This window comes from Oryctolagus cuniculus, chromosome 12 (assembly GCF_051225735.1).
Source record: "Oryctolagus cuniculus isolate XC-2025 breed Fujian yellow rabbit chromosome 12, ASM5122573v1, whole genome shotgun sequence".
In the NCBI taxonomy this organism is placed as follows: domain Eukaryota; kingdom Metazoa; phylum Chordata; class Mammalia; order Lagomorpha; family Leporidae; genus Oryctolagus; species Oryctolagus cuniculus.
This window is the reverse complement of record NC_142878.1, coordinates 23,464,061-23,477,362: the sequence shown is the minus strand read 5'-3', so window position 1 is coordinate 23,477,362 and position 13,302 is coordinate 23,464,061. Positions and strand designations below refer to the sequence as shown.

The 13,302-nt window shown below is 45.0% G+C and overlaps 1 protein-coding gene across 6 annotated transcripts in view; it reads right to left on the bottom strand.

Moving 5' to 3' along the window:
* The window catches only part of FERMT2 (FERM domain containing kindlin 2), an 82,322-nt gene that overhangs the window by 44,715 nt on the left and 24,305 nt on the right, over positions 1-13,302 (bottom strand). For all 6 annotated transcript variants that reach the window (XM_051822198.3, XM_051822199.3, XM_051822201.3 and 3 more), the window contains exon 3: positions 5,177-5,410. In XM_051822198.3, coding sequence (XP_051678158.1) covers positions 5,177-5,410 — 234 coding nt within the window. The remainder of the gene's footprint in view (positions 1-5,176; positions 5,411-13,302) is intronic.

Below are 13,302 nucleotides of genomic sequence, written 5' to 3'. Positions count from 1 at the left end.
CTGCAGGCAGCAACTTTACCCGAGAAGCCACAGTGCCGGCCCCTGCCCAGGGATCTTTACAGAACATTTATTCAAAATGCTGAAGCAACCAAGATGTCTTTTGGCAAGTGAATGGGTAAATAAACTGATGAGCGCTGTGTTATGGTACGACAGGTTTAGCTGCTGCCTGCCATGCCAGTATCCCATATGGAAGCTCCAGTTCAAGTCCAATTGCTCTACTTCTGATTGAGTTCCCTCTCATGTTGCCTGGGAAAGCAGCTGAAGATGGTCCTAGAACTTGGGCCCCTGCCACTCCTGCGGGGGACCTGGATGGAGTTTCTATCTACTGGCCTCAGTCTGGTCCAGATCTGACTACTGTGGCCATTTGGTGAGTAAACCAGCAGTTGGAAGATCTCCCTCTCTCTTGCTCTCACTCTACCTTTCAAATAAATAATTTTTTTTATTTTTATTTTTTATTTTTATTTTTTTGACAGGCAGAGTGGACAGTGAGAGAGAGACAGAGAGAAAGGTCTTCCTTTTGCCATTGGTTCACCCTCCAATGGCCACTGCGGCCGGCGCACTGCACTGATCTGAAGCCAGGAGCCAGGTGCTTCTCCTGCTCTCCCATGCGGGTGCAGGGTCCAAGCACTTGGGCCATCCTCCACTGCACTCCCGGGCCACAGCAGAGGGCTGGCCTGGAAGAAGGGTAACCGGGACAGAATCCAGCGCCCCGACCGGGACTAGAACCTGGTGTTCCGGCGCCGCATGGCCAAATAAATAAATTTTTAAAAAGATTTTATTTATTTATTTGGAAGGTAAAGTTAGAGAGAGAGAGAGAGAGAGAGAGAGAAGGAAGGAGAGACAGATAGAGACATCTTCCAACCACTGGTTCCTCCCCAAATGGCCACAATGGTCAGAGCTGAGCTGAGCTGATCCAAAGCCAAGGAGCCAGGACCTTCTTCTAGGTCTCTCTTGTGGGTGCAGTGGCCCAAGGACTTAGGCTATCTTCTGCTGCTTTCCCAGGCACATTAGCAGGGAGCTAAATCTGAAGTGGAGCAGCCAGGACTGGAACTGGCATCCATATGGGATGCCAGCATGGCAGGTGATGGCTTAACCCGCTACACCACAGCATCCGCCCCAAATATATAACTCTTTACAAACTGTGGTACATCCAGATGATGGAATATTATACAGCACTAAAAAGAAATGAGCTCTCAAGCCATGAAAAGACTTGGAGGAGACTTAAACACATATTACTAAGTCAAAGAAATCAATCTGAAAAGACTATACAATGAATAACTCCAACTGTATGAAATTCTGGAAAGGGAAAAACATTGGAAATAATTAAAGATTAGTGGTTGCCGGCCGGTGCTGCAGCTCCCTAGGCTAATCCTCCGCCTTGCGGCGCCGGCACACCGGGTTCTAGTCCCGGTCGGGGCACTGGATTCTGTCCCGGTTGCCCCTCTTCCGGGCCAGCTCTCTGCTGTGGCCAGGGAGTGCAGTGGAGGATGGCCCAAGTGCTTGGGCCCTGCACCCCATGGGAGACCAGGGGAAGCACCTGGCTCCTGCCATTGGATCAGCTTGGTGTGCCGGCTGCAGCGCGGCGGCCGGTGGCGGCCATTGGAGGGTGAACCAATGGCAAAAGGAAAACCTTTCTCTCTGTCTCTCTCTCACTGTCCACTCTGCCTGTCAAAAAATAAAAATAAAATAAAAAATAAAAAAAGGATTAAGGAAAAGAGGGATGAACAAGCCAAGTAGAAAATTTTTAGGTCCTATTATTCTATACAATGCTACTACAGTGAACACATGTCACTGTATGTTTTTCCAAATCCAGAGTATAAAGGCTCTTCAAAATGTCCAAGGAAAATACATATTGTGAAAAAAAAAGCACAGATTTCAACTTCTTTTGCAAAATACACTTATCTTTCAATTCCATCTTTTTGCAAACTTTTTGCAGACCCACAGTGTAACACCAAAAGTGAGCTCTAACGCAAACTATGGGCACTGAGTGATAATGTTTCAATATAAATTCATCAACTTTAAAACATGTGCCACTGTGGTGCAGGATTTTGAGCGTGAGGAAGGCTGTACATGTGCCAGAACAGGGGACATACTATGAACTATGTGGCTTTTGCTTCATTTTGTTGTGACTCTAACTCTAGTCCAAAAAAGGACAACTGCTATAAACACACAATTCAAAAAAAAGAAACTCAGATTCCAAAAATAAAGAAAAACACATTTCACTTGGTAAACTAAAATGAAATACTGGGTTTTTGTTTTTGTTTTCTTAGAGAAGCAAACTATTCAAGTGTTAACAAGGGTTCGAAGTGGTGAGCTTTCATATACTGCCAGATGGAATGTAAACTGATACAACCACCTGGGAGAACAATCTGATGGTACTCTATAAATGAAAGCACAGCAATTCTTTCAGCTTCCAGGAAAATACCGAACAGAAAATCTTGTGCACGTGTATAGAACTAGTTAAGAAAATACGCACACAGCAATGGCAGTAACATGTCTCATTTATGGATATTTACAGAGATACATGTGTTTATGTATTTTTTAAAGTAGTGAAGGGATACACACTACAAATGAGACTCATCAAGTTATTCCTACTTTAAAGTTTAGCAAAATGGTGATGTAGCAGGAAGGCCAGTGATGCTGGCATCCCATAATGGCACCGGTTCCTGTCCTGCCTCTCCCTATGTTCCCCAGCTCATGTATGAGACACAGTCCGGGAAGAACATTCACTCGTGTGGTCCAGCCTTGAGCTTAGGTGCTGGTGTCAGCAAGGAGGACTGGATGCTCCATAGCTACCCCACCAAAAAAAATGTTTGCGCTTTCAACACGGAGGGGTGGGGAAGATTCCTGTTGAAACATTTGCGCTAACAGTACAACAATCTAAATACACATTAACAGGGCTGGCATAGTGGCACAGCTCCCTGCTAATGATCCTGGGAAAGCAGTGGAAGATGGCCAACTCCTTGGACCCCTGCCACCCTTGTGGGAGATCAAGACAGAGGTCCAGACTCCTGGCTTTGGCCTGGCCCAGCCCTGGCAACTGCAGCCATCTGGGGAATGAATCAGTGGCTGGAAGGTCTGTTTCTCCCCCTCTCTGTAACTCTTTCAAATAAATAAATAAATCTTTAAAAAAAAAAAAAAAGCCCATTAACAGGGAAATATGGTGTGAATTAACAGTACATCTGTACTCTGAATTACTATGAAAAGCTTACATGAGGGGCTGCCATTGTGGCACATGGGTTAGGCCGCACCTGCATTGCCAGCATCCCATACAGGTGCTAGTTCAAGTTCCTGCTGCTCTGCTTCCTAGCCAGCTCCCTACTGGAGCACCTGGGAAAGCAGCAGAGGATGGCCCAAGTGTCCGGGGCCCTACCACCCTGTGGGAGTCCCAGAAGAAGCTCCTGGTTTCAGTGAGGCCGGGCTGCTGCAATCATCTGGGGAGTGAACCAGCAGAAAGAAGGTATTTCTGTCTCCTCCCCCTTTCTCTAACTCTGCCTTTCAAATTAAAAAAGAAAAGTTTAGAAGAATAAAGCGTAGGGCCAGTGTCATGGTGCAGGGGGTTAAGCTGCCTCTTTCGACATCAGCATCCTGTACTGGGAGCACACGTTTCAGTTCCAGCTGCCCTACTTCTGATCCAGCTCCCTGCTAACGTGCCTGGGAAAACAGAAGATGGTCCAAATGCTTGGGACCCTCCCAGCAGCCCACGTGGGAGATGCAGAAGGAGCTCTGGGCTCCTGGCTTCAGCCTAGCCCAGTCCCAGCTGTTGCAACCGCGTGGGTAGTGAATCAGAAAATCAAACAGCTCTTTCCCTCTTTGTCATTACCTCTCCTGGTTACTCCGCCTTTCAAATAAATAAAATCTTTAAAAAGTTTGTATGTGTATGTACATAGCACATGGAAAAATTTCCAAACCTCATTGTATAAAGGAAACAAAATGATCCTATTACACCTCAAATCTAATACACACACACACACACACACACACATGAATATATTAATGATTTAAATTAAAACACAGAAAAACACCAAACTGCCAACAACGGTGACCTATGGTAGGGAAATTTACCATGTATGTATGTCTATATTGCCTGATGCTTTTACAACTCTGTATGTTCATGGATGTGTAATATAAAAACTACAGCACAGGGGCCAGTGCTGTGGCCTAGCAGGTAAAAGCTGCCACCTGCGGTGCTAGCATCTCATATGCATGCCAGTTCGAGTCCCAGCTGCTCCACTACTGATCCAGCTTTCTGCTAGGGTCTAGGAAAGCAGTAGAAGACAGCCGAAGTCCTTGGGCCCCTGTACCCATGTGGAGACTTGCAAGAAGTTCCTGTCTCCTGGCTTCAGATCAGTACAGTTCTGGCCATTCAGGAAGTGAACCAGCGGATCTCTACCTCTCTCTAACTCTGCCTTTCATAAATAAATAAATAAATGAATAAATAAATCTTTAAAAAAAAAAACTATGGCATAAAAAGCTGCATTTCTTCTACTTAGAATTAAATCATGAAAAGTCATTAAGAATATCTTTAATCAAGAATTTTTTTAAAGAAGGAATATGATAGCCCTGTCCTACTGGTAATGACAACAGTTCACATTTTCCCTGATAGCTGAATACTTCCTGTCATACCGACCTAACTGGGTCAGCCAAAAGTAATCCACATCTCATTTCAGAAAGCATAAATAGAATTACTACAAGGGTGCTCAAACTGGAGACTGGGTAAGGAAGACAACACTCATAGTCATTTCCTCAGAAGCTGTGTCAGGGCTTCAATGAAGGGAAGTGACACAATCCGTCTGATTCACTAAAATCAAATAGTGGCTTACATGAAGGAAGTCCTGCAAAAAGCCATAGGCCTCTAAAATCCTCATAATGCTCATTCCCCTCCCGTATTCACACAAATAAAGTCATCAGAATAAGGTATTACATAACAATAAACACATGTAAAATAAATATAAACTACATAAATGTAAGGGAAAATCGCTCCTAGATTCTTCCTGTTCCACCTTAACACTTCTTTATCTTAAATTTATATATAAAAAAGTGGAAAATTCACGAAGACATACACACTTACGTGGCTCACTCCAATCTCCACCCCCTAGGATAAGCTAAATGCCAAGCACCAGTCGTATTTACATCAGTGACTTGTACTTTAATGAAGAAATGAGCAAATACTCACTGAAAGTCTTACAGATGTCAGACACAGCTTTGAAGACTCTATCAGAGAAATTCACCTTCACCTTCACATACTTCATGTTGGGCAGCTGCAGGCGGAGCAGTTTGTGCTGGGGGGTGAACTGAAGCTTGGCATCTGCCTGAATGCCATACTTATCCAGGGTCCAGTGTGTCTTAAGCAGCCAAGTTCTCTTCTTTTCCCACCAGAGAGCATGGTCAGACCAATCCTTTTTTACATCTAAAAATCCAACAAACAAGATGAACCATTAAAAATTACCAGGATTAACTTAAGAGAATTTAAAAGTAGATTGAATACTTAATGATTATTAAATAAATTAACTAAACATTAAATATCTGTTCCATGATAGGGACAAAAGAAATACTAAGAGCTGAGAAAGCATATAATGCTAATCAAGTCAAGCTCAAACTGGGACAGATAAGTGACAAAGTGCTCTGTTACCAGTGAACAAAAGAATGCTGGCAGCTAGAGTGAGAAGGATCAATAATAACTGCAGGCGGCAGGTTCTGGGCTCAGCCTAGACGAACGGACAGTAACAATCTGGGTAACGGAGGTGAAAAGGCTTGTAGTTTGTGAGGCTGCAGAAGTATGTGAAGGTATGTAAAGGGAGGGGAAATGTGGAGAACCAACGCGAACAAAAGCCAATATCCTAGTTGAAGAGGAGCAGCGTGGGAAAGGTACTATCTCCAAGGAACCCTCTATTCCCAAGAGAAAGCTCTAAAACCAAACAAAACCCCTACATGCCAACCACATGCACTTTCTGAAGTACGTCCCAAGAGAAGCGATTCACAACGTCCTATTGTTGGGGCACAGCAGATAAAGCCACTGCCTGCAATGCTGGCATCCCATATCAGCGCCAGTTTGTGTCCTGTTGTTCCGTTTCTAATTCAGCTCCCTGCTAATGGCCTGGCAAACAGCAGAAGAGGCCCAAGTGGTTGGGACACTGCAACCCATATGGAAGACCTGGAAGAAGTTCCAGACTTCAGCTTGGCCCAGCCCTGGCCATTGTAGCCATCTGAGGAATGAACAGCAGATGGAAGAACTTGTCTCTCTAACTATGCCTCACTCTAACTATGCAAATAAATCAATCTTAAAAAAAAAAAAAAGTCGAACTGTCCATCTTTTCCCGCTTTAACATATTTTGCAACAAGTATTAGACAACACGCAAGCAAACTAAAATAAACCAAATATGAAAAGAACATAAATTACACAAGATCTGGCTATTCCTATATAAGGCAGACGCTAACATTACACATGCAGCAATAAAGATCTAGCTTCAGCTAACTTTCAAAGTAGCAATAAAAGTAAAGGCTTTCTGGCTCAATTATATGTTAAATTTATTAAGTACCAAAAAAGGGCCGGCGCCGCGGTTCACTAGGCTAATCCTCCGCCTAGCGGCGCCGGCACACCGGGTTCTAGTCCCGGTCGGGGAGCCGGATTCTGTCCCGGTTGCCCCTCTTCCGGGCCAGCCCTCTGCTGTGGCCAGGGAGTGCAGTGGAGGATGGCCCAAGTGCTTGGGCCCTGCACCCCATGGGAGACCAGGAGAAGCACCTGGCTCCTGGCTCCTGCCATCGGATCAGCGCGGTGCGCCATCCGCAGCGCACTGGCCGCGGCGGCCATTGGAGGGTGAACCAACGGCAAAAGAAGACCTTTCTCTCTGTCTCTCTCTCACTGTCCACTCTGCCTGTCAAAAAAAAAAAAAAAAAAAAAAAAAAAAAAAAAAAAAAAAAGTACCAAAAAAGGGAGAAGTGGTATTTCCAAAAAAGAACAATGGCTTAACAAAGTCTTCCAGGGGAAGAAAAAAGACCTGAGAGAAAACCATATCGCAAATAAAGACTATCATACTTTTTATACGAACTTATGTTTAATACAGTTTTAAAAAGAGCTTATTAACTTTAAGACATTAATCTGTAACTTAAACACACACACACACACACACACACACAAATGGTTTACCAAGTAAAAGTCAAATTCCCACAGGCATTGTTTCTTTGCCTTTCAAATAAAATGAAAATTAAAAAATTTTAAAAATTGTTAAAGGAGAAGGTCAGGGTATCTTCCCCCGTCTTTGGTTTAGGGTTGCTCCACAGCCACTAAACTTCTAGCACTTCTGAGCTGCCTGCCAGAGACTGGACTGGCTCTCCCGCGCTGAGGCAGAACAGGCCGAGAGATGCCCATGCTTGAGCAGAAGCTGACAGATGTGGGGCTCTGCGCGCCACAGCTGCAGTGGAGCAGCGGTTGAGAAAAGGGTCTCGACAGCACCTGTTACAAACCTGAAAGATTGCACAGTGGCAGGATAGCAAAATCCACGCTATAAAGGCATAATAAATGACAGACTCAATCACTGTGGTCCAGCAGCAGGTGCTAAAACACAAAGGACAAAGACCAACCTGCCAGAGCTCTTTGGAGTACATGTGACAGATAAGCTTTAATAAAGAGCCCGTTTGGGGGCCAGCGTTATAGCGTAGTAGGTTAATCCTCTGCCTGAGCACCAGTTCCAGTCCCGGTTGCTCCTCTTCTGATCCAGCTCTCTGCTATGGCCTGGGAAAGCAGGGGAAGATGGTCCAAGTCCTTAGGTCCCTGCCCCAGCACAGGAGACCTGGAAGAGGCTCCTGGCTTCGGATTGGCACAGCTCCAGCTGTTGCGGCCATCTGGGGAGTGAACCAGCAGATGGAAGACCTCTTTCTATCTCTCTCTCTCTCCCTGTAACTGCCTGTAACTCTACCTCTCAAATTAAAAAAAAAATTTTTTAATTTAAAAAAAAAAAGAGCCAATTTGCCACAAGCACATTAACAGCAATGTGCTGTGTGTGAAAGGACTATTGGCCAAAAATTGGACTTCAAGTCAAAATTATGTAACTGGACCCTTGTTACTACAAGAAAGGAGTTGGCAAAGAGTGACTCAGGACCAAATCCTGTCTTTTGTCTTTGTATGACCCTCTAGGTAATAACAGTTTTTTATATTTTTCAGTGGTTGGGGATAGTGGGAATCAAAACTTCATATAACTTCTGCATAAAATCCAAATTTGTACATAAATATTCTATGGGGTGTGGTCACAATCACCCAGACCCATCTGTGTTTGTGACTGCTTCTACACTACATCAGAGTAGTGTACTCTTGCCAGAGACCTCAAGGTCCACAAACTCCCAAGTGTCAAGTACCTGGATTTTTACAAAATGACTCTGCAGGCCCCTGCTGCAAGCAATGTCATCTTAAGACTTCACCAGGTAATCGTGCAGTAAAATCTCAACTGTCCAGCCATTAAGTCTCAAACTCTGACCTCAGAAACACGTACCTCCCCTGATGTCTGTCTTTCCCTTCAAAACCTGAGCCTCCCCATCAGTTCCACATGTTTTTCAATGAAGGATCAGCTCACTTGCACCCAGCTAGAACACACAGGCAGGAAGGGCACAGGGCTCAAAGACTGTGTACTAGATGCCCTACAGGTGGTTGTATGCCCAAAAGTTAGGAAGCTCTCCTGCCGACTAGCAACACAGCTAAGACCAGGCTTTTTACTCAGAGAAATAACAGCCAAGTAACAATATGGGGGGATTACACAAGATAAAAGCAGAAACAGACACCAGAAAAATCCCAGAAAGCAAGTAGCCCTCATGCCAAAAGACACAAACCAAAAACATTCTGATGGCAAAGTGAAAGATTATGCTGGGGGCCAGCATGCCATAGCAGGTAAAGCTGCCACCAGTGTGCCAACATCCTATATGGAAACCGGTTCAATTTCTGGGAGCTCCACTTCTGATCCAGCTCCCTGCTAATGGCCTGGGAAATGCACTAGTGCTTGGGCCCCTGCCACCCTCGCTGGAGACCTGGATGAAGCTCCTGGCTTCAGCTATCTGAGGAGTAAACCAGCAGATGGGAGAAGCTCTCTATCTCCCCCTCTCTCTGTAACTCTTCCAAGTAAATAAATAAATCAAAAAAAAAAAATACAAAACAAAACAAAACAAAAAAACAAAGATTATGCCAAACTATGGACAGATTGGATTGTGGGAGCTTGTGATACACGAAGGCACTTGAAGAAATGTGAAGAAAATGGAATTAAAAGGCAAGTTGGGGCCAGCGCTGTGGTGTAGCGGATAAGGCCACCACCTACAGTGCCAGCATCCCATATGGTGCCGGTTTCGAGTCCCTGCTGCTCCACTTCTGATCCAGTTCTCTGCTATGGCCTGGGAAAGCAGTAGAAAATGGCCCAAGTCCTTGGGCCCCCCCACACCCACATTGGAGACCTAGAAGTTGTTTCTGGATCCCAGCTTTGCAGCACAACTCCAGCCAGGAGTTACGGGTATCTGGGGGAGTGAACCAGTGGATGGAAGACTTCTCTGTCTCTCCCTCTGTCTGTAACTCTACCTCTCAAACAAATAAGTATTAAAAAAAAAAAGTAGGTTTATTTTATGCAAAAGTATTTTAAATCCATGCACTGTAGGAATCTTCAAAAAGTTCACAGACAATGCATATCACAACAAACTATGTAAGGCCTTCAAATGTTTCACATGAAAATAAACTTTTTAAATTCCATTTTCCATGAGTTTTTTGAAGTACCTTCCTATGTTCACAAAGATTTTTGGTACCGTACTTAAGACTCAGCACACTACCAACCTAGCCAGCATTAATTTTAGAAGAAGCACTACTACACAGCATGAACTTTGAATAGTGCCTGTAAAAACAGTCAACTCAACAAACAGCTATTCCATACACCTACTATGCACAAAGAGGCACACTATTCTAGCACTAAGGCTATTTTGGTTTGTGGAGAGGTATCTAAACATGTTCCTTGTGGAGGGATGAAGGATGGCTTCTCCTACTCCATCACCTTGGTGCTTTCTCTCAAACCAAATTATGTCAGAAGCTGGGAAAGTGTTTCTGGTGGCCAGTTTTAGACAGGGGTGATTGATATTTCAAAATCATTACTGAAAATTTTGAAAACTACAGTGATGGGATATGCAAGACTGAAAACCACAGAGTGTGCGCAAGAAGTTTGTGTGACAGTAGAAATGATGAATGCGGGCTTAACTAACCATGGCTGGGTGATAAGAAGTAGAGAAAAGGGGGCCCGCACTGTGGCAGAGCAGGTGAAGCTGCAATTGCAGTGCTGGCATCCCATACGGGCACCAGTTCACAACCTGCTGGCTCTCCTTCCGCATCAGCTCCCTGCTGTGGCCTGGGAAAGCAGTGGAAGATGGTCCAAGTGCTTGGGCCCCTGCACCCACATGAGAGACCAGGAAGAAGCTGCTGGCTTCAGCCTGGCCCAGCCCTGGCCATTACAGCCACTTGGGGAGTGAACCAGCTGATGGAAGATCACTCCGTCAAGAGAGAGGTCATAAGGGAGAGGTCTCTTCCTCTCCTTCTGTAACTCTTTCAAATAAATAAATAAATAAATCTTACCAAAAATATTAGACAACTGAATGCAGGACGCATGTGCAGGCACCCAGAAATAGCCTGACGCTTGCCACGGTAGGAGTTAGCAAGTATCACCAGAGCACTCATTCATCAGCATTACACCACCACTCAAAAAGGAGATCAAGCTCAAAACACACTCCAACAGTCAATTTTCCCAAAGTCATGATTTCTAGTTCTCCTCCAGGTACAGTACAAACTTCCTTTATCTGATAGACTGGGCTTTAAATTTTTTTGATTTTAGAGTTTTAGAAGCAACCACCCACAAATACAAGCTTTCTTGGAGTGAAAGAGTAAGGAAGAAAAAACTATTCTATTAGAAAGATAGCTTATTTTCCTTATTTGAGAAAAGATCTCATGATTTATGAGTAACTTTGGCATCTTTCATAATTCTTCGGGAATCAAGAAATACTTAGCTAAGTTCTTACTTTTATATTAAATTTTAATAAAACCCATTAATTCTTTAAAACATTGTGCCAGGATTCTGCTAAGAATTATTCCTGTGCCTCTTATTTTACCAATCTAAATTGCACAGTACTTATGTTGCACATAATATTTGATAGGCATTCAAACTCAAATCATGAAAATTGCAAATTGCTAAAACATTATTATTTTAAAGATTTAATTTATGTATTTGAGAGGCAGAGTTACAGACAGTGAGAAGGAGAGACAGAGAGAAAGGTCTTCCATCCACCAGTTCACTCCCCAAAGGCTGCAATGGCCGGAGCTGGGCGTATCTGAAGCCAGGAGCCCGGAGCCTCCTCCAGGTCTCCCACACGGGTGCAGGGGCCCAAGCGTTTGAGCTATGTTCTCTTCTACTGCTTTCCCAGGTAACAGCAAAGAGCTGTATTGGAGAGGAGCAGCCAGGACTAGAACCAGTACCCAATGTGGGATGCCGGTGCCACAGGATTAACCTACTGTGCCACAGCACCAGCCCCCAATTGCTAAAACATTATAACTGAATTAAGCAAGATTCCCTCCATCAAGAGAAACAGGATGCTCCTCAAATTCAGGGAGAGGCTGTATATTTACTTTACAAATATACTGTCTGTGGGGCTGGTACTGTGGTGTAGCAGGTAGAGATGCCACCAACCATGGCCCAGGATCTCTTATGGGCACTGTTCAATTCCTCGTACTTTACTTCACAGATCTAGCTCCCTGCTAAGCTGCCTGGGAAAGCAGCAGAGACTGGCCTACTGCACCCATGTGGGTAATGTGGAAGAAGCTACTGGCTCAAAGGTGTGGGCCATCTTCTTTTTTAAAGATTTATTTTATTTATTTTAAAGACAGAATTACAGAGAGAGGTAGAGACAGAGAGAGAGGTCTTCCATCTGCTGGTTCACTCCCCAGATGACTCAACAGCCAGAGCTGAGCTGATCCAAAGCCAGGAGCCAGGAACTTCCTCTGGGTTTCCCCCAGGAATACAGGGACCCAAGGACTTGGGCCTCTTTCATTGCTTTCCCAGGCCATAGCAGAAAGCTGGATAGTAGGTGGAGCAGCTAGGACGCAAACTGACTCCCATACGGGATGCTGGCACTGTAGACCGGGGTTTTTAACTCACTGCGCCACAGCACTGCTCCATAACTACATTTTTTTATTTTTTTATTTTTATTTATTTTTTGACAGGCAGAATGGACAGTGAGAGAGAGACAGAGAGAAAGGTCTTCCTTTGCCGTTGGTTCACCCTCCAATGGCCGCTGCGGCCCGTGCGCTGCGGCCGGCGCACCGCGCTGATCCGATGGCAGGAGCCAGATACTTCTCCTGGTCTCCCGTGGAGTGCAGGGCCCAAGCACCTGGGCCATCCTCCACTGCACTCCCTGGCCAGAGCAGAGAGCTGGCCTGGAAGAGGGGCAACCGGGACAGAATCCAGCGCCCCGACCGGGACTAGAACCCGGTGTGCCGGCGCCGCAAGGCAGAGGATTAGCCTAGTGAGCCGTGGCCCTGGCTCCATAACTACATTTTAAAAATAATTATTTCCAGGGCTGGTGTTGTGGCACAGTGGGTTTGGCCACCACCTGTAGCGCCGACACCCCATACAGGCACAGTTTGTGTCCTGGCTGCTCTACGTCCAACGAAGTTCCCCGCCAATGGCCTTGGAAAACAGTGGAAAATGTCCCAAGGGCTTGGACTCCTGTACCATATGGAGACCAGGCTCCTGGCTTTGGCCTGGCCCAGCCCCAACCATCATAGCCATTTGGGGAGCGAACCAGAAAATGGAAGATTTCTCACTGTCTCTTGTTTTCTCTTTAACTCTGCCTTTCAAATAAATAAATAAATCTTTAAAACAAAACAAACAAATATTTCTGAGGTGGTCGTGATGGCAAAGCAGATTAAACCACTACCTGGGACACCAGCATTCTGTACTGGAGAGCCTGTGTTCCAGTCCTGCATCTACTTCCAATGCAGCTTTTCATTCATGTGCCTGGAAGACAGAGATGAGGACCCCAGGGACTGGGTTCCTGCCACCCATATGGGAGACCAGATGGATAGAGCTCCTGACTCTTGGCTTTGGCCCGGACCAGCCCCTGCTGTTGCGGGCTATTCCAGCTGCTGGAAAAAATCTGTTTCTCCCTCTGCCTTTCAAATAAATGAATAAAACAAGTTTCTCTTAAAAAAAAAAAAAAAAAAAAGGATCTCTTATTGGTAAGCATTTAGAAGGAAGAATTGGTTAGATGTTACTTTTAAGTGGCTTGAATTTCTGC